Source organism: Pogoniulus pusillus, chromosome 8 (genome assembly GCF_015220805.1).
Source record: "Pogoniulus pusillus isolate bPogPus1 chromosome 8, bPogPus1.pri, whole genome shotgun sequence".
NCBI classification, from domain to species: Eukaryota; Metazoa; Chordata; class Aves; order Piciformes; family Lybiidae; genus Pogoniulus; species Pogoniulus pusillus.
In genome coordinates, this window is record NC_087271.1 from 33,525,201 (window position 1) to 33,547,268 (window position 22,068).

A 22,068-nucleotide genomic window follows, 5' to 3' on the forward strand; every position below is an offset into this window, starting at 1 on the left:
TGCAGCTTGGCTTATCACGACAAATTGCCAAAGGCAGAAAAGAGATCATAGAATCAATCAGGTTGGAAGAGACCCAACCTATCACCCGGCCCTACCCAAGCAACAGACCATCAACACTAAAAACAAGAAGCAGTATTATTCTCAGGATTTCAGACCCCAAATGAGTTGTTTTACAGCTATCAATAGTGTTACAAAGTTTCATCAGTTCCTATATTTTAAACAGCACTAATCTTGACCACACATGCACTCTGTAGCACTGTGAATACTGTTCCAGTTCCTGAGAACTAGAGTCTAAAATGTTCAGGACAGATCATAAAGCTTGACCACCTTTCCATCCTTCACCCTGAAAAAACAAAACAAACCCTCCTCCCCAAAACAACCACACCCCTCCCTTCCTTTTTCTACTCAGATTTCTTTTTATCAAAAAAATAAGTGCTGTAATCCCTCTAGCTTGCAGCTTTCCTCAAAAGCTTTTTAAAGTTATTTTTATAAATCAGATATTTATAATATAATATATATAATAAAATATTTATAATATATTTATATTAATAAATAATTTATATTAATAAAATGATAAAAGCTTTATTATAATTAGGAAACCCAGCAAATATGGCTTGAAAAGGGAGAAAAGACAGAACTTCATTTTTGATTGTAGTGTAAAACAAAAAACCCCATGAAATTAAACATTGAATAATCAGCTTTAAACAAGCAGCAGCTCTCAGAAATAGTATAATCTATTTTCTCAAAATATGATACCTACTTTTTCATCTTTTTTGCATTGTATTTGACTTGGTAAGATGCTTGGATTAATTTGTCCGGACCGCTGTCAAACTGATGCGGAATGACCTTTTGAAAGTGCTAAAAGCAATCAGAGCACAAGATTACATATAATTAATATCTTCAAGGAAATACACATGTACACACTACACATTTCAGACATCTCCTACAATTATTATAACATTCATTTACCTGTAACATTCCTTCCATATCAAGTTGCAGTAATTCTGCTTGGTTCATCTGCAGTACTGCTAAACCTACTCGAAATACTATCTCTAAACCCTGAAAAACAGAAGAAATATCCAACAATTCTTCATGGCATTGTCAACAAAACAGAGTGAATCTATTATTTACTGATGTGGGAAATCTAGCTCAAGTTTCTCAAACAAGCAAAAGGCCTACTGAAAAATTTCTCAAACTGTTTCTGGGTGGTTTATTTTGCCCCAAGGACAAGTAGTCTTGCTATTTCTCCCAATGCCAGACTCCCCCTCAGAAAGGCTAGTGCTGAGATACATGCTCAAATGACAGGTATTTGCTATGTCAGCTTTATCAAACATTTTATGTAGTACAAAACCTTCCAAGTACTTCTCAAAAAAAAAACATTTTAACTTCAGACACAGTGCAGCACAATTAAAACTATCAAAAGAGACAAAAGGTACACTAGCTTAGACATTCTTGAGAGTAATCTGAAAGGAGCCAGCTTTGACTCACTATTTTCTAAAAGACAACTGCAGAGAAACAGAGCTAATAGATGGTAAAATTTTATCACCAGTTACAACCACACAGAGCTCTAATTCAAAACAAAACAAGTGATAGTGACACCAAATCATTCCATCAATTTCTTTATGATCTGGACAATAAAACATGCTGATATTCCCTCTTCTTGACCTACACATTCCCATGGGGCTTTAACTTGGGCTGAAAGCATCACTTTCTATTACCTCAAATTTCCTATAACACTGAGAAACTGATGTCCCTGTTTTATGCAATCCTAACACATGGCATCCAGAACTGCAGATTTGGAAACTCTTCAATAGGTTCAGAACACAAAGTTGCATACAGTATCTATGTTTACTTACTCTCTCTTCCTTGATCAACTACATACACAGACACTGTCTCCTACAAAATACTTGGTAAGCATATGGACTGAAAAGCAAGACTAGTTGAGATTTATCTATTGTAACAGGATATACCACTACCTTATTAACCACTTTTAACAGCTACTCTTAAAATAGAACATATAAATATTGAGTAGTTACCTCAGACATAAAGATATCAAATATTCTTGTTGCAATTGGTAGTGGAAAAGTGGTAAGAAATATAGTTAAAAACCATGACGACGCATACATAGAAGTGTGGAAGCTCTGAGACTGAAAGTGCACATAAAGCTCTGGAAGATGCTCCTGGAAAAGAGGAAGAAGAAAGCAAGAAAACAAAAAAACCAGAAGAAAAAAGTTAGGAGTTGTTCTTTTATTCAAAACGTGTCAAATACTAGAAAACAATTAATCCTTAGTATAGACAGTAGCTTTGTAACACAGGATTGGGAAAGGAATTACTCATCATTACCAGGAAGCATGAAATACAAGTCCCAATGTAGAATGCCCTGCAGCACTCCTACTCAGCAAAGCACAGATTGTAAAAACACCACCTGATCCTTACCGCAATCTTGTAAATGCCCAAGTCAAATCTAGAAAGTGGGCTACAGAGATGAAAATATCTAAGTTACAGCCAAAGACCTCTGTCTTATTTACTACACAATAAATCACCCCTGACCACTATATTGGCAACTGGATCAAAACTCACAAACTTGTGTCTCTATCAGCCTGACGAGGTCAAAAAGTACTCTGCGTCCCAAATACGGACATAATTTTAATTCTACATACAAGGCTATCTCTCAGCTTCTGCATTTTCAAACAGCTATAAACTGACTGTGCAGACATTGACTTTCAGAGGTGAGACATTCACATGCTTAAACTGTAGCAATACAAATCTTCATTGTTCTTTGTTTAAAGGCAGTCACTGTCACAGGTTAAAAAAACACAAGGCACAGCCACATACATTTACTTCTGATGGTCTGCAACTAGTTACTGCCCTGAGAACAGTCTACTAGCCAACAGGTGTGTCTGCTCTTGAACACTAACACCCCAGTTCCTTATTAATAGCTACTGATGGAAAAGTCAGATACACTTTGTACATACCTGTATCATGCATTCAAACTGGTACATACAGAGGCCCAGTTCAGCCATGCTTGGTTTGAAAAGCTCTCGTAGTCTGTAATCTTGCATTAGTTTAACAAACACACAGAACGCCTCTTCTTCTGGCATCTGTATGAAAAACAAAACAGCACAGTGAAAACTCTGGACAATTGTAAAGATATATCCAAGTAAGTGTCTGGGAGGATTTACTTCTGAGGGTTTTGTGTGTGTGCATGTGGTGAGGATGTTCTGGTTTTGCTTTAGGGTTTTTTGTTTGGTAGGTTTTGGGGATTTGGAAATTTGGAGGGTGCAGGATGTTTTTTTTGATTGGTTGGTTTGGGATTCTTTGTAATCATTGCTTTGGTTTTAGTAGTTGTTTTTTGGCTGGGTTTTGCTTTGGTTTTAAGGAATTTATAATCAACTACTGCAATGAACTTATACATATATATATATATATATATATATATATATATATATATATATATATATATCAGATTCTGTTAAGTGATTCCTAAACTGAAATGGAGCTCTGCAAATTTCTTATAATACACCCTAGCTTGTCATAAAAAAAATGCAGTAATATAAAGACAACTTTAAGATTAATCAGATCAACTGCCAAGCGCTCTTTGAACTCTGAGGATATTCAGTGTAATCGGACTGAAACACTAAGTTTGTTAACAGTTGAAACAATGTTCACCAAAATAGCTTGCAAAAGAAATACAGGTGTTCTCCCACTCAAAAATACTATCTTCTTGGCAAATAAAACCACAGAGAGTAAATATCTTTTGAATTGCAGAGCTAACAGCTGCCTTTAGCAATTCCATTGCCAACAACGTAATGAAAACTATTACAAGAACTCCCAACAAACCACTACAATCTAGCAGGGATTTTGAAGGTTCATACATTTTGAGTATCATTTTTACCTGCATAAGCAGTAATCCAACTATAAAAGCACTTCCTTGACAGTATCCAACTTCACGATCCACCAAAGAATAAGCCTGGAAAATAAAGTTTCAAGTCTCTTAACAATTAAAATCTCATTATCAGTAAAAAGTAAGGAAAATCAAGAGTACAAAGCACAATAACTTATTCTTCTTCTCCCAAATCCAGCAAGGGCAGGTATTTTATTCACACATTTTAGTCAAATATTCTACTTGGTACTTATATTACAAAAAGGGACATGGACTCTGCTGTCTGACAGTGCACAAAGCTAAAACTAAGGCATACCTTAAAAGAGACACCAAAGAAAACAAACAAACAAACAAACAAACAAAAACCCCACACAACCACACCACACATGCAGTTTTCAACTACAGAAATTTGCCAAGAGATGAGACAGTTGGCATACGAACTGCACAAGGTTATTACTTCAACAGGACACTGACTAGACAAAGCAACAACGGTTTTCAGAAAACTGTGCTACAGTTTTATTTACAAGTGGAGTAAATGGAGTGATCTCCAGGCATGTTTGTATCTTCATTCTAGAATTATGGGGGTTACTATGATTTGGAGTGTGCTGGAGCGGGTGCAGAGAAGGGCGATGAGGCTGGGGAGAGGTCTGGCAAACATGACCTATGAGGAGCAGCTAAGGGGACGGTGGTTGTTTAGTCTGGAGAAGAGGAGGATGAGAAGGGACCTTATTGCCCTCTACAACTGCCTAAAAGGAGGTTGTAGTGAGGCTGCAGCTGGTCTCTTTTCCCAAATTACTAATGATAGGACAAGAGGAAATGGCCTCACGGTGCATCAGGGGAGGTTTAGGTTGGATGTTCAAAGGAAGTTCATTACTGAGCAGGTGGTCAGGCACTGGAACAGGCTGCCCAGGGAGGTGGAGGCGTTTAAAAGGAGAGTGGATGTGGCGCTTGAGGCTATGGTCTAGTGATGAAGGATGCTGGGATGAAGGTTGGACTGGATGATCCTGGTGGTCCTTTCCAACCAGAGCGATTCATAGTGATTAGATGTTGTGCTGAGTGATTTAGTTTAGTCAAGGGCTTGTCAGTGACAAACTAATGACTGGACTCGATGAGCTTGAAGGTCTTTTCCAATCTAAGAAATTCTGTGATTCTGTGAAACCTGCCAAATTTTCTGATTAAACTACATTCTACAGAAAAGTCTACCTCTCTAAATGTAAGTACAATGAAGACAAAACAATGCAAATTCAATTTTATGATGGCACTCAAATTTTATGCTTGGGCATTGTAGCAGTTGTACACTTCCTTGTACCCACCATCTGCTACAACCACTTGCACACTGAGAAACATTTGAATGCCGAATGCTAGATCTGATTTGTACCATTTCATTTACTTCAAGGCACACTATTCCATTATGCTATCAACAGTTAGGACATGACTTGGTTTTAATGCAAAGTTTCTAAGATTTTTAATCTCTTACAAATGAAAATCATCAGACATAGGACTAATATATCTAAAAGCTGTCTTTGAAACTTAGATTTTTTGATGCCACTGGAATGGTTTAACAAATAAGAGTAGGTTTAAAAAACTGAAACACATAGAACTGGTACAAGTTCACTATACATACTATACATACACAAAGGCAAAGTACTTTGCAAACTGTTATGCACCTTCTTGCTAATGGATTTTTTCAAGGGCTGAAATACTGACTTACCTTCATTACATTGAACAAGACCTCTTGCCCAAGGCTGTCTTTTTCTTTAAAAAAATCATGCTCAGGGTATGTTCTAGCAATGTCCCTTCTTATTAATTTCTCACAAGGAGATGTCATTTTCAGAAGCTCTGAATACTGGTCCTTAATTGGCATGCTTTGAGCACTGCATAAAAGCTGCCAAACAATTGCTCTGAAATGATGAGGTATCCCTTTTCGAACAAGCTCCTAAAGCACAAAAAAGGACAAAAATAGATTTTTATTTCCTGAAAACATAATTATAAGACTAAAGAGCAAAATGCTTCAACAAATCAAGTTCCTCAGAACTTCAGAACATGTTTCCATCATGACACAAACCAGTCAATTTTAGTGTGATAGATTATTAGGTAACAGAAGTAAGGAGACTGAATACATTTTTCATGGCTGAAGTACAGAATACTATTCATAGTAAACTGTTTGAAAAAAATTAATATTCAATTAATTGTAAGCAAGAACTCAAATTAGCCATCATTTAATTGTTTTTTATATTTAAAGATTTTATAAACATGCTACCTTCAGCTATTTTTAATTATAGAATAGAATAATTGAATCAGTCAGGGTTGGAAGGAACCACAAGGATTACCTAGTTCCAACCTTCCTGCCATGTCCAGGGACACCCTACCCCAGATCAGGCTGGCCAGAGTCTCATCCAGCCTGGCTTTAAACACCTCCAGGCATGGGGCCTCAACCACCTCTCTGGGCAACCCCTTCCAGGTACTCACCACCCTCACAGTGAAGAACTTTTGCTTACATCCAGTCTGAATCTACCCATTTCTAGCTTTGTTCTATTCCCCCTAGTCCCATCACTACGAGACACCCTAAGAAGTCCCTCCCCAGCTTTCTTGTAGGCTCCCTTCACATACCGAAGTGAAAGGCAGCATTGATGGAACAATAAATCCCTGTGAGAACACTCTTTGCCAAACCAACTAAAAACCTGTAATGCTCAAGATAGAAAATGAACTATTAAAAATTATTTCCAAGGCAGATAAATAATAAAAGTGCAACTGTAGCCCAGCCAAATGCAATTGAAAATATAAAATGCTAATTGCACAGTACAACTAGCAGAAGTCATTTGACCAACTTGACAAATTGTGTCTAATTCCTCTGGTGTGTCAGTATTTCCAAGTTCTCTTTCAAAAAAAGCACTTTAACCTAGTTTCAGACACTTGACCAATTTTAATTTCTTCGGTAGATTTAAACAATATTTATTTTGAGGAAAAATCATTGGCTAAGCATTCCAACTTACAAATCAAATCTTCCAACATCAGTAGATCTAAGAACATGATACTTATCTTTTCAGAAAGCACAAGCAGAAAGTAGCCACGGTGTATGATTTGAAAACTGAATAATTTAGGAAGTTTGTAGACTGTCTTTGTGGTATTTTGTGCAACTGACCTAGCAGAACCCTCTTCGAATAAAAGGGGTCCTTTCATAATTTTGTGTACCTGAAGAAGTGCTATGTTATCCCTTCACTATTATTTTTTCCTGAAGCCAAACCAATCACCTGTTCTGCAAAACTTCTTTATTTCCCTGTTTATTCAAAATATTTCTTCTGCTTTTCCAAACACTAATTGACACGTCAGTAGCAATTTTTAAAGAGTCTCCTGCTTCCCAGTTCTGATTCAGTCAAGCTTGAATTCTACTGTGGGAGCTTTGCATAGCTGACTTCAATATTCTAGTATCTCCAAGATCTCCAGACTTCTCAAGAACCATCCTAGTAACACCACTCCCTATTTCTGTCATATACAACAACTAAGACACCCCAGTTATTCCCTGTAAGATTTCTGACTCCAAGACAACACCAACATATCAGTTTCCTACACGTGCCTTTCGCTATCGTTTGTCAACAGTGTGCTATCATATTGTAGATCAGACATCTAAAGCCTCAAGTGCTACTAATAACAAAGCATTAACAAGTGGTTTCTTGCCTTAAGTTACCAAGCACTTACTTGACAGAATAACAGGGTTAATCCCTCCAACATTCCTAAAGGAATAGCAGGAAATGCACCCACTAAGAGGAAACTACTGTACAGAGTATTACACACATTGGAAAGCCGGACTTAAATTATCCTCCAGAATACCTCCATAAATAGAAAATTAATTCTAATGTGGGTCAAGAAACATAGGGATGGAACACATCACCTACACAGGAAGGTTTGGATATATACACCTACTTCCAAAACCTTAAACAAAAACACACAGTAATCCCCTCCAACTTACCAAACATCTAATAACTTAAGAGCAGCTTCTAGAGCCAATACAGTAAGATACCTATGCTGCTAAAGGTCATACCTACTGGCACACTCAGGAATTAGGTATAGATATTCTGGTATCCATTGTAAATGCAGAATGACACAGTTCAGGCTGATTTTCCACAAACAAACAAAAACAAAAAAAACACTGAGAATTATTTAAACTAGCAAAGGAAAGGTCACTAGCAATATAATTATTTACTGAAAGGAGTCGTCAAATACTTGCCAGCTGTAAAAAAGTAGTATTTGTGACACTTTAAAATGTTCAAATGGAGGCAGTTCAAAATAGTTCTATCCAACCAGATCTACTTATTACCATCTCACTTCTCCTTTCTGTTGTCAGGTTCATGTGGCCTTCTTTTCATGGCCTTTTGGGAACACCTTTCCAGAAATTGCTTTCCCTATGCAAGCAGGAAGTCTTGAATTCATTTTCTTCCCTTGTTTTCTCTCTCAAGTTCATGTTCTCTCTTCACACCTGCCTTACATAAAAGATACTTAACATTAGCCCATTGTTCTGCCTTCCACAACCTATTCATAACACACACACACGTCAAACTGCTCAAAAGACTTTGAAATTTGTATTCTGCACATGAAACTTCAGACCAGAGCCAATAAATACAAAAGCAGAACAGACTTGCTACTAACAAAATTTCCCACACCACTCTACTTGTTGCCTCTGAAACACAGAATATGTTTGAATGTCCCAGATGCTCGTTCTTTAAATTTATAGTATAACTGAATCCCATTTCTATAGATGCCCACAACTACCCCAGTCTGGCCACACACTACTCAAAAGGTTGTTCAATCCACAGAGAATTTAGAAACTATGTGTTCTAGTTCCTGAAGTCAATACACTTGACATGCACACAAAGGTGAACTCAGAGTGCTTCACAATAGCATTACCACCTCTTCTAGTAAGAATCCCTTAAAAAGACAGCTGCTCAGTAGGAAAATAATCATAGTATCCAGCTATCAGATGCCCTTAAGTGGGTTTTCAGTAATTCCCATTTAGAAACATCAGAGGTAGACAAAAAACTTTAGTATCCAAAATACAGTAAATGCATCTAGTTTCTGATAAGAGATGCTTGCTGGGAAAAATTGTTACCAAAGTCTGGCTAGCAGTGACTTCAGAAGCACTACAGCTAAGAAACTGAAAAGATACAACTGGAATCATCTAATACATATTTATTTTTTAAATAAGACCAACAAAAAGATAAAACCATCACTTATGTCACATTACAAATACACTCTGAAAAACAGCATCCAATCACTACCTTAACTTGCTTTTCCTTCTTTTTCCGTACATCTTCCCATTCATTCACAATCCTCCCCCATAGGATCCATGAGTCTTCTTCAAGATGGCTGAGATTGCTAGAAGCTGATGAACTAGACACAAGAGAAGATCCACTATTTCTTCTTGACCCATTTACTGATCGCAAAGATTTGCTATCTGTTTCTAAGAGTCTGCAAAGAAAGCACACAAACCCCAAATTTAAGTTCTTCTAGTCGAAGGACCAAACTATTGTTTGTTTAGAAGTCCATTATTCCAAACTTTTCACTAGGAATGCACCCAAATGTTCAGTGGAACTATTTTTCTAACATCCACTTGTACTGAATTTGAAAAGATGAACTGACCAAAGTTTCTTCTTGAAATGTCAAGTAATTCTGCAGACAGAATAGCTCACATGGCAGCATTTGAGGAAATGGATAAGAATATATCACATCATGCATCAACACCACCAAGAGAAGCAAGATTAATTCAAGTGTTCTGTGATTTCACAAACTGGATCTTAATTCATAAAGATAACAAATTAAAGAAAGTACAGAAGCATTGCAAGCCCAACTCTGTTACACATTTGTTAACATTAACAGCCCTACAAAGAAGATGTGCAAGTTTTGTTTTGAGGAATACATACGAGCAAGAGGACTCTGATTTTACGAGTAACAAAATATCCACAGCTGTTGTGACAAGAACCTAAACAAAGTTAAGCATCCTCAATGATAGTGCTAAATGTCGAAATATGGCAAAACAGATAGTAATGCCAGACAAAAAATTCATCTCCTAGAAGTCTACATTACTCCTTTTTTTGGACAGTATAAACACAGACAGAATAATCAGAAGCAGGAGCAATTTTAAAACACTTGACATTTGCTGACAACTCTTCACAAAAATCAACATAATGTTTCATAAATGCATGAAAACAATCTCAAACCTAAAGAATGAGGACCAAGCAAAAAAAAAAGTGGTTAGTATAACCAATGAATGTGTAACTGAAGTGTGGATTTCAGACATGAGAACTTCTGGGGTTATGAGGCAGCAAGGTATACATAGATATGTCAAGTGCTGTACAAGTTGCTGAAGAGACTTCACTTTTAGTTGGGTTCTACAACCAATTTTGCAAGGATTTGAGGATACTGGGCAAAAAGTCCTGCTTTGTTTAGTCACAACTAATATTGAGCCTCATAAGCAAGAGGAGGATTTTCAGACAACTTAAAGAGCAAGAGTTTGGACTAATTTGAAGAAACGTTTTGCTGTATCAGGAATTTTATTTGTGCTTTAACTTCCATGAATTCCAACACATGTGAACCAGAGTGATCTGGTTGAATAATGCCTCAATGCAGCAACACAATGTCAGCATGTCAGCAATGTCAGGTTAGGTTTTAGATACTTAAATAATAACCCGAGTTATGCTGTACCTGAATCTCAGCACATCTACAATATTTAATCTCCCTGCTATGATAAGATATATATATACTAGCTTTCCCAGTTGACAGTATTTGCCTACTGTATTTAGGGAAGTTAAGGAAAAAAAGTAAATTCATCAAGACAAGTACAGTCTGTGCAGTAGTATTTTGTTTAGAAAGAGGTTAAACAGTAGCGTCTTTTGCGGGGGGAGGGGGTGGAATGTGGGTGGAAATCAAACTTTTTTGAGACAAATTTTCATTTAGTTCACATTAATGGAATGCAAAAAAATGTTCTGAGGAAAAATTTAAAACCCTAAAGAGTTTTAATGGTTAGAAACCTGGCCTACACTGATCCATAACGAAAATGCACAGGTCAGAACTCCTCCTTTCAATCTAAGGTAGTACTAAAGATCAAATTCAAAGCTATCAAAGGAAAAACATGCAGAGAATAAACATTACAATTAGAAAAATAAGGTTCTATGTAGTTGCTTTCAGTTTTCACAGCTTTCTACATCAGTTATGCTAAGTTTTTGTAATAGGACCTTACCTGGATACACTCATTTTCCTTAGATTTGAAAATGGGAAGTTCTTTTTACAGTAAGTAACAAGTTCTGTGGCATTTAGTCACTGTTTTCTTTCACTGAAAACTTTATAAATGATTTACTAATGCCCAACCGATCCATCAGGACTCTGGACTGTGCTACCTCATTATTCTGAGAGGCGTTTCAGTATAATTGCATTAGAGAATGTTACAAGACACAGTTTGATACAGAGTTCTTATTCCTACCTGATTAACTGACATAAAAGCCAGCAATGAAAAACAAAATGTAAAAAATACTCATCACCAGTAATTCTTCCAACAAGCAGAACAACAGATCATTAGTTTTCTAGTGCTCAGAGTACAACTCCTTGTCAACAACGTGCCACTGTGCAAAAAGGCAGATTCAAACTGCTCTGAAGCCACATGCACCCAGCATAAGAGCATAAAGCATCTGTATTAAAGGATAGTATCTCATGAGAAAAGGTAGGATTGAACTAGTAATAATTAAGTAAAAACAGACAGAATTGCTAGTTTATTTACTAAATGAACAAAGTTGAAAAGGAAAACTTATCAAGCTCAAGATCACATCCTGCTTTCAGTAAGTCAGAGTAACTGCAGGGCTTAATGAGATATGGATGTGATGCTCCAACACAGACAAGTTCTCCAAAGAGCAGGTGCTACTACTCTTTAGACATTAGTCACTTAGTCTAGAACAAACTAGAATCCCTCAGATAAATCCAAATTAACCTTTCTGAAAAAAAGCCTTCTATTCTCACTGAAGAGTTAGACATATACAATAAATTCCCTGAAGCTATGTAGCTATTAGGTTACAGTGCACAAATACGAGAAGGAAAAAAACAACAAACACGAAATGAGTACTTTAAGTCCCTCAGTGCAAAGTCCAGCACACCGGCAGAGAACCAGTTCGCGCTGAACTATCAAACCTGCACTTCACTACAGCACAGGGGGACAGCAAGCTTCAGTAGATATCAAGCCAAAATACAGTCAGACTTTCATATTTTCTAATAACCACTTTCTGATAAAGGCCAGACTTAACTCTGCCTCAGAAGAGCAAGTATGGGTTCTGGAAATTCAGAATTAAGACATCACACTGTCCAGCTTTATTTCTTAGACTGACAATGTGTAATCACTGCGCATGACAAAAGCAATTGATCCACGTGTAATGTTTCATCTTGAACTCTCAAGAGCACTGTTGCTTACTATACAATAGAAAAATGCAGGGATGAACAGAAACAACTTTTTAGGAATTTACTTTTCATGAAATTAAGACATTATAATCTGCCACCATTAATGTAGCAGCTGGAAGGGTGGGCTGAACCACGTTCTGCCTTTAAAAACGGTGGGCTACACAGTAGAAAGCAAGACCTGGGTAAAAAGGGGGGAAATCAAAGAAAAGGGAATTTAAAAAGAGCTAATTAGAAATCCCAATTTTGATCAAAGAAAGTGAGGAGGTCATGAAAGGTCTCATCCCTGAGATACTCTGCTTTAAATGGATACTGAAAAACACATAGCTCCAGTGCAATTCTTCAGACTTAAATGCATGCTGTAAACACACTTGCAAAGCCAGGAGAGGAAAAGACACCTTTTAGATTTCCACAACAGACTTGTAAAAACATAGCAATAAGGGCTTTGAAACTGAAATGTGCATTAAAGTTTAACCTAACTCCTCCTTTAAAAGCCTCTATGTTGAATTACAATAAAAACTATTTTAGTCTTATTACAAAACTTTAAAGACCAAAAGATTTTTCATTCACCTGTTCTGTTCCTCAAGTTTAGCAAGCAATTCTAAGTCATCTGGACTCAGCTGTGTTGGTGAGGATGGCGATAATGCGGGTGTAGATAGAGTGGTAGAAGATGATGTAGTGTGTAATGAGGCAGATGGACTTGCCACCTGACTGGCCATTTGACTGACGGTGTGCGATACAGTGTTCTTCACCCATGAGAGAGTAGAGCTCAGCTTCCCTGCAACCTTGTCTGTCGCCACCTGTGATGACAAAAAGAAAAGAATGCAACAGTTGTCTTCTTTAGTACCTTTTTTTTTTTTTTCAATAAGTCTGCTGAACTGAAGGAAAAATTTACAATATGCATGAAGTGACACTGAGATTAATTACTTCCCCAGAACACTCAAGGCTTTCAGAAGCAACAACAAGCATCAACAGCAACACATATAAAAGAAGTAACATGCAAGTACGCTGCTAATCTACAAAGGTATTTCAGAAGAATTCCTGATGCATACTCACAGAGCTCATTTCTGCAGTACAGAAATACCACAGGATCCAGGAACGGCTCAGACTTCCCATTACAAAAACAAATAGAAAAAAAGCTTATTTTAAAACATCTTAATAAACTAACAACGGCACAGAAACTGTAGTAAAAACACAGCAACAGTCAACTACTTTTACTGATGGAACTTGGAGCAGTACATCAGTGTAAATACTCCAGACCACCCACTGCTCACATTCACTAACCCCTATAGTGACATGGCAGAGGAGCAGGGGCATCACATTTCTAATCTACACCAAAGCAAAAGATCCTGTAGTCAGTGCACAGAAAAAGGTCATAAAGAATTTACATTCATGAATGTACAACAAGCTCTTCAATGTCTTCCATTAAAGTCTCATGCTGCCAGCTCTTCTCCTTCCTTTCTTTCTCTTCAGGTCACCCTTTTGCCAAATGTCCTTATGTAGAGCCCCCTGATCACACTGCCAACCTGGACAAGCCTGGGGTTGAGTGGAGCTCTGGAGGAAAAGCAAGAGTGCTAACAGAGTAGAAGTGACTATCTGCCAAGACAGTCGGGGAAACTGCAGATTCAGGAATGAGGAGGTTAACTGGGGCTGATCATGATCTTCTTCATCAGCATTATGGGTAATGCAGGTTAAGAGATTCACAGGTCACCGAAGAAAGAACAGCAGCTCCTGGCAGTATTTGCTAATGAAACCCCTTACTGGGACTTCCTTCAGAAACTTTGTTTAGGAGGCTTTGGCCTACAATGATTCACACAGTTCAGTTCTTCCCTGGCCCAAATTAGAAAAATATCTAGATGTATCTGAAAGGACAAGCTAGCTTCCTAGAAAAAGGTTAAAAATTGCCAAAACCAAAGTTGAAAATGAACTTTCTTTGAAGCGCTGTTGCTGCCGACTACTTATTTTGACCTTTGCTGACTTCCTCAAAACTCTTAATTGCTCAATAGTCACAATTATGTAGTATCCTCTCTATAATACTTTTTATGATACCAAAGACATTGACCTACAGGGGGAAAAACCCTGTATTTTCCTAAGATAATCCAATAGAATCTATTTAAAGAAGGATTTAACCTGGGAAAAGTAACTCTATCTCGGCATACTGCGCACTTATCTGAAGTACAGTATACAGACTAAGTGGTTGCTGAAGTAGAAACCTTTATTTAAATAGAATGCTACAACAAACTTTCCCCCCACCCTAACCAAGTCTATCAGAATGTTATTTTCACACGCCACTGAAAAGAAGACACATGCCTGCAGAAAACCAGAGGAACACTGCACGCCAGGATCAGCGGTACTTTGTCCCCACCAGCAATTTAAGAGCTCTTCTACAGGACTGCAAAGAAGTTTCCATATGTTTACAATTTGTTCTGGAAACAGTAACAGATTTTGCTAGAAATCTTCAAATGCAGGGATACAAACCACAGGTGAGAGGAGCAAGGTCAAGGAATTGTTGGCCAGGAAAGCTCAGGCAGATCAGACCAGGATTTAAAAAAAAACCCAACCCAACACACTACACACACAAATACAACCAAACCAACCACCCCCCGCAAAGAGAAAAAAGCCACACACCAAAAACCACACACCACAACAACAAACAAACCAAGCCCAAAAAGCAACACATGATCTTCTGAAGATAATCATTGGATTACTGCCAATGTTTAGCATTTGATGCTATCTTTTATATAAAAGAGAAGAGTAAAAATTGCTGGATGTTTCAAAATCTCAGGTTGAATACAGGCATTAATACTTCACTCAGTCAATATCCTTCATTCCATATTATAATGAAATAAAATATTGCATCTTCATTTTGAACAAAACAGTGTTGTGACAAATGTAACTCATGCATCTCACAACTGTTTTCTCAAAGGCTTTAGGCTGCTTTAAATATGACAAGTAATGCAATCTTTCCAAATATAAATGCTGGCAGAACCAGGGTCAGTGTTAACACATGGCTGCCATACACAGCAAGTGTTAGAAGTTGTCCATTCTAGGGCTCTTATGCATAAATATTAGAGAAGCAGTGATTTTGAGCAGTACCCTATGCAACAAAAGCAGGAAGAGAAAGCATACAATCAATTTTTACCTCTATTGAAGGTAAAATAACTGACAAGACCTAAGGCAAAAAGTTGACCCTGGCTTATACGTTATGAGGGCCATATACCACGTTGACAGCTGAAGAAAGGGGTGAGATGGGGAATGGAAGTCAAGAATTTTACTAACATTCATTCACCAACTTGTCACTAACCATGAAAAAAACTCATCCAAGGTTTGTAGAAGCCAATTATATAAAGAAGAGAAAAAGAAAAAAAAGGCAGGTAAATCTGTCTAAGAATACTATTCTTTCTAGAAGCAGATGTTCCCTCAGTATGTACTCAGAGAGTCAGTACACAAAAACTATTCCTAGTCAACTGCCTGAAAGCACAAACACATAGAACAAGCAAAATATATAGCTGCAAAAACCAAACATTTGAAGATAAAAAGGCTCACAGTAAAGATTATATCAAAAACACATAAAAAATTCATTTTGGGAAAGACAGCCATGGCAGTCACCCAGAGCCAAGCTACAGTAAGCAGGGCGGGGGGGGGGGGGTGTGTCAAACTTATCCAGTGGCTAACTATTCAAGGATTTATTACTTTCACCAGGCTATTCCAGGTTTTCCTGAAAATCTAAAGCCAGCTCTCTTGCATTGTCAGCACCAGTGAAGGTTCCTGGACTTAGCCATGAAGGCATTTAGCTATCAGTTCATTAACCATTTCCCTGAAAAGGACAAAGAAACAGAATATTCATATTTCAACATTTCAGCAATGTTAATTTCACCATTTATATCCAGCGATAAATTTCATAGAGTTCTTTGAGAAGTGACTAAAGGCCTCCCAGAAAATGGGCCTGAAAAGGAGAAAACCTTTCTAGGAGCAAGACATTGGTATTTGTATCAAGACATGCACAGATTTCACTCCAGTCTCTTCAGAGATACTGCAGCTCCCCCAGTTAAAAACCACAGAGCTATCGCAGAGTAGTACCAAGTAAGAATAAACTCAGTATGAATGAAGGCAGATGCTTTCACTGGGTATCGCCAACACTTGGAAACACAGGGAAATCTGTGTGAGCATTTGGTTTAACAACTCTCTGCTTTACAGATGTGACTTTGCTAACACAGCATTCTGGAAAGACTCAAGAAAACCAGCAACAAACTTTTCACCTCTTCTTTGTGTTTTTGAACAGTCTACTCAAGTCTTTCCTAAACTCATGTTTCTTTAAAACACTGGTCATTATTTAACTAGCAATATCACAGCCTGCAGCAGTGTCTCACCTTTGGCTGGAACAAAAATGCCCTGCACTTCAGCTATTAAAAGTCCTCCCCTTTGCTACTCTTAATTATTTTGGAAAAAGATAAGAGTCAAAGCTCAGCTGTTCGTAGCAGTAACGAGGACAGTCAGATAACCACAGTGCCTGTCCTAAAAATCTTAGGTTACAGTGATGATTGAAACTACACAAGACAGGCCTTTCATCATCCTCTCACTACAGATACATACATGCTTTGCACTGTTCTGCCTTATCGCTGAAGCTCTCACGCTTGAGAAGCTCTACCTGGCGCCCTCCTCTGCTGCACTATCGCTGGCAGCAGCTATGCAGACAGACCAAACCTAAGGCTCTGCTCCCAGTAAATATCAGACCTATTCAAGCTCTTCATCTCCTCAGTTCAGGCTGGAAGCCCTCAGTATTCTTGGCTAAGCTCACCTGTTTTTCAGCTACAAAGAGACGATTGTTTTCCCTTTTATTCCGAGCACTTCTCGGTTACATTTGAGTATAAAGTGCAACCTCCATGGCTTGAGAAGCATGCCAAATCAACAACAGTACTACCAGGATGATCAAGCCATTATTATTTTTTACTAATGATTGATCAAAACCAGAGTCAACCTATTTTTAAAATGTGGGGGTTTTTTTCGATTGTTTGTTTAGGTTTTTTTTTTAACCTCAGAGGGAACTCACTCAAGAACCTGTAAATTAATCAGACTTCAAACACAAATGTTCCTCCTGGCACCAACACCTTGCACTGAAGATGGCCAGGCCTGGCCACAAGCAGGCAGAGGTATGTCTTTTTTAACCCTTTGCAGAACGACACAGGAAACTGAGCAGACATTGACCAGATCTAAAGCAAGTATACCCAATTCAGGCTCCATGGCATATTAACAGCTATAATGGAACACAGGAAGAATTCATTTACTTCTGCTTGCCTAAGACCACCTAGATATATTCTAAGAAAGTGTGAGGCAGACAAGTCTTAACTACTAAAGACTTTCTCCTCTGCTGCAGTTTCCGGTGAGCAAAACACAACTACCAGCAATTTTCATCCACCCCATGAATCATCAGGCAAGGCACAGACCTATCTACTAAGCACTTTAAGCTACTGCAAAGATATGTTTATATATTATTGGTTTACCTATGCCAACTAAAATACATAAAATTCGGTATCTCAACTTTGTTTAGCAACTTAAAGTATCTGCCAATTACAGTACTTGATTACCAAGAAGTACAGCACTGCCTTGAGATTTCTGAGTCACTCTAAGTAGCAGTGAGGTGGAGCAGCATCTGAAATGAAGGCACACTGCAGCATCCCACATTATTTACAATCATATAAACCCCTTTCCCTGACAGTCCCAAGGTATTGTGCAGCACCTTGTGCATTTGCCAGACATCATTTGTTTTTCTAAGAAAGCCTATCTAAATTTCTCTCAAAAAAGGTTTCCTGCTGCACACACTGAATTAGATTAATACCTGTATTCTGTATTTCCCCAAGGAAAAACAAAATCTACATTCAAGTGACAGGTACCCTTAATATCCAAAATATTGTCTCATCTATTCTTATGACAAAGTGAAAGTAACTACATGTCTTACACAAACAGTACTTTATGTATACTCTCTACTCTTTCTTCTCTTCCCGTGTGCTAGTTTGAGGCTAATTGGAACACTTTAGTGAGAAAAAAAAAACACAACATATTATAGGCTGTGAAAAGAAAGCACAGGTGATGTCTACTTCACTCATAGGCTTGCCAAGATATATAAAAATAAGAAAACAAAACATAGATAAGACAGTGTCAGTGTGTGGGGGTCTCTGTCTCAGTTGGTGCCTGTGTTTTTCCCCCTGGACTACTGTGTAACTAATCTTTCTGCTTTCTAACCCCCCCTTGCTGATCCTCCAAACTCACCTTGCATGTAAGGTATACTCTGGGGTAAGGTAGAGGGGTGGAAAGGTGGTTGAGAGCCCCTCTTGGGGACTCTGCTTTCTGGGAGGGGCCTTGTGTTTCTGTATTGCTTTTAACTCGTATATTTCTGTATATAGCTGTAAATATCTGCTTGTATATTGTGCTAAGCTGTAAATATAAAGCTTCATTCCTTAACTTCCAGCTGGCTGAGTCTAGTCTGGGCAAGCAACTCCCAAACCATAACATCCTGAGAAGAGAAAGAAGTAGTAACTTCCAGGATACAAGAAATAATCCTTACGCTATTCTACATATAAAAGGAAGTCTCACATAACTGGGGCTGTGCATGCGGTTTTCAAGCCTGTCATATAGCATTCCATAGTCCCAGTCTCCTGCTCACTTAAAAAAAGTTAGTAACATTCTAATGTATGAAGAAAAAAATAAACTGACTCAGTCACTGACACAGGAGAGTTATCATGTTATGATTCCTGACAAGATAAAAATCCTGATTTAGGGCTCAGACATGGTTTCACTATAAGCTTCATCTTTTACTCTGCAAATTCATCTAACTAGATTTCTGCTGAAGGCTGGAGGAAAAGTCCCTAGTTACACATACTCCTGATTTTTCTTGTAATATCACCTTATAATAGTTGGAAATATCGTGACTAGCGTTCAGCAGCTTCTATTTAATTTCATACTCACTAACTAGCTCTACAAGTTTGATATAAAGATCGAAGTAGGCTTAATATAAAATATTGTTCATACCTTAAGCTATCAGAAAGTTTTCTGTAGTATCATTTAGTAAATACACATTTTTTAAAATGTCAGCCTCAGACTCTTGAAATGCTAGAGGTTTAATGGCTCCAAAATGCCTGAGAGAAGAAACCTGAAGCTGCAAGTTCAGCTATGTAACATAATCTAATACATGAGGTGTTTTAGGGAAGTGCTTGAATAGAATTGTTGTTCTGATCCACTAAGTGTTGAAATCATTGCTTCAAGTCATTAATGGCATATTAAATTAAGGACCAAATTCAACTGATTCTGCTAATTTCCAAGAACAATTTCAGGTTTTTAATTGTCTCTGAAGTCCAATGTGGTTTACAATCTGCCAAGCATTGTCCCAGCCTGCTAGTTGAGCAGATAAACTACACTGCTTTTGCAGACACTATCTCCTGTCCATCTGAAGATAGTCCTTTATCAAAGTTTCACATCTGACATAGCAATTTGACAATCTCCAGGAGACCATAGAGATGTTCTTTCAAGGGGAAAAGAATCAGGTACAGTGCTTTTGTACAAAAGATGGCTGAGAGCTCCTCAGAGCTGCAACGACTGAAAGACTACAGTAAAAAAAAAAAATCTTAAGAGGGATCTTTCTCTGTTTCTTTGTTCTCTTAGACTTCTGTCTGGAAAACATCTTTTTATCCAAGGAACAGCAACCCAAGCTACACATGTATGTACTTGAAAGTCCATCCTTTTGGTTAATAAGAGAGGGGGAAGAATCAGATTAATCAGCTAAAATCAAGAACAATTCCTGCAAAGTCAGCTTATGTTTTTATTATTTCATTTTCAATAAAATATACCTCACTTCACTACAGTTCAAGCATCATCAAACATTTGTAAAACAGCAACCAGCACTGAAGGCCACATATGTTTACCATTAAAGCTCTTTTCTATAAATTTTACTTTCCTATTCATTCCCTGAAGCCTAGATTCCTTAACATTGCTTTTAGCCAACTTCCTCCTGGAAAGGAGCCAGGACTAGCATCTAAGCTACATTATGACAAAAATACAGAAGCATAAGTATATAAATGCAATTAGATTTACTGAAAGCCTTTGGTTCCTATTTTGGAAGCGAGAAAGAACTAAGTCATATATTTAAATGTTCATTTAGTCTCAATTAAAACAAATTATTTTAAACAACTCTTTTATTTAAAGAGTATACAAAAATTGCAAGGAGTTAAACTGGTAGTTTAAAGGGATGTATGAAACAAGAGTTGATGGAGAAGCCAAAGAATATAAGCATGGCCTTATGAAATATGGTAAGAACTGAAACTTTAGTGTATGATTCTGATAAGTAACTATTGAAACCCTATCTTCAAGCATGTTACCCTTCTTTCCTCTAAATCAGCTAAGAGGTCATCATTCCATCAACTACACTCACACAAAAAATTACAAACCAGTTTCTAAATGGCTGAGTAGTAACCAAGATTACTTGTTACTAGTTGCAAATTTGTTGCAACCTGCAGCTGCTGACAGAGAACAAGAAATACAAAGCAGAAGTTTTCTAAGTGAGAAGCACAACCAATTTAGTAATTTCCCCATAGGAAATCTGTTTAAGCTCTTCAGTAAGCAGCAAATTTCAACACAGATGGATACATTGTCAATTGTTTTACTACAATCTGTGCTAACATCATTGCCTGAATCCTACTGCAGGTTCAACCCTTGCTAGGCCCTCCCAAAAACACCACTCCACAACTGGGTAAACTACCCAGAGTTGACAAGAAGTCAGACAACATTAAGAGTAATTAAGGAAAAGCTATGGCTCCGTAGATTGCTTCTGCTGCTACCTTGTGAGAGAATACAGTCCCTGTGTATGCAAATGTTCACAACTGTGATTGTGTATAAAACAGCCAAAGCAAAAGAAAAGCCCCTGCACTATTACTAACCCCACTACAAATTTATTTCAACCACTACCACTTGCAGAAGGAAGGAATATACCTCAACTACAGACACTTAGGCAGACAAGTCTACACTGAAAGCAAGACAATATTCACTATCTCTGAAAGGCTCAAAAGCTTATCAACAGATGGCATTGGTTGTTACAAATACGGAAGACACAAGGCTTTAATCATGATATTTACAAACTTCAGTGATAAACACAAGATCTCTAGAGAATGTACCTAAGAACATGAAGCTACTCACTTCTCTAATACTTACTATTTGCCATTTAAAAAATTATAACTAGTTTTACCCGTGCCCTGGGAAGTAATAAAAAAATGGATTAGGTGTATGTCATCAAGGCAAGTACAGGGTTGAAAATATAACACTGATCAAATTAGAATTTGTTTTCTGTATTGTTCTTTTCACACTACCAGCAAAAATTCTGTTTTGAACTACATATTTAACATTTTAAATTATACTTAGCTATTAAAAGCTACTTGGTTTCTTCATTAAGCATTGGAAATGAGAAAACAGTTCTTTCTTCTACAAGAAAGCACGCCAGGAAGAGTAAGAAAATATAAACATTAAGTATGCACAGACCAACAGCTGTTTCCCCCCTTCTGAATACTATTAAAACCTTGGACTATTCCATTTTTGTTCTCTCAAATTTGCTGGCAGAGGATTTCAACTCAAATTTTTGTTACTTCTTAATTTATCAATCCTACATAGAGAACAAACTGACAGTAACTGCTTAGGCATGTCTCTTCCCGCCCCCCATCTTCTCTTCGTGGAAACTTTTAAAGGCTTTTATCTCATCTCTTCCTTTCTGTGAA

The 22,068-nt window shown here is 37.5% G+C and overlaps 1 protein-coding gene across 7 annotated transcripts in view; it reads right to left on the reverse strand.

Annotated features, from left to right (window-relative positions):
• The window catches only part of EVI5 (ecotropic viral integration site 5), a 79,865-nt gene that overhangs the window by 55,932 nt on the left and 1,865 nt on the right, over positions 1 to 22,068 (reverse strand). For 6 of the 7 annotated variants that reach the window (XM_064148004.1, XM_064148005.1, XM_064148007.1 and 3 more), the window contains exons 2-10: positions 13,370 to 13,421; positions 12,884 to 13,113; positions 9,157 to 9,346; positions 5,595 to 5,819; positions 3,896 to 3,970; positions 2,976 to 3,101; positions 2,037 to 2,180; positions 970 to 1,059; positions 761 to 858 (exon numbers count right to left, since the gene is read on the reverse strand). In XM_064148004.1, the coding sequence (XP_064004074.1) occupies positions 761 to 858; positions 970 to 1,059; positions 2,037 to 2,180; positions 2,976 to 3,101; positions 3,896 to 3,970; positions 5,595 to 5,819; positions 9,157 to 9,346; positions 12,884 to 13,113; positions 13,370 to 13,378 (1,187 nt within the window). In that variant the 5' untranslated portion in view covers positions 13,379 to 13,421. The remainder of the gene's footprint in view (positions 1 to 760; positions 859 to 969; positions 1,060 to 2,036; positions 2,181 to 2,975; positions 3,102 to 3,895; positions 3,971 to 5,594; positions 5,820 to 9,156; positions 9,347 to 12,883; positions 13,114 to 13,369; positions 13,422 to 22,068) is intronic. The other variant, XM_064148010.1, reaches the window with a different exon arrangement.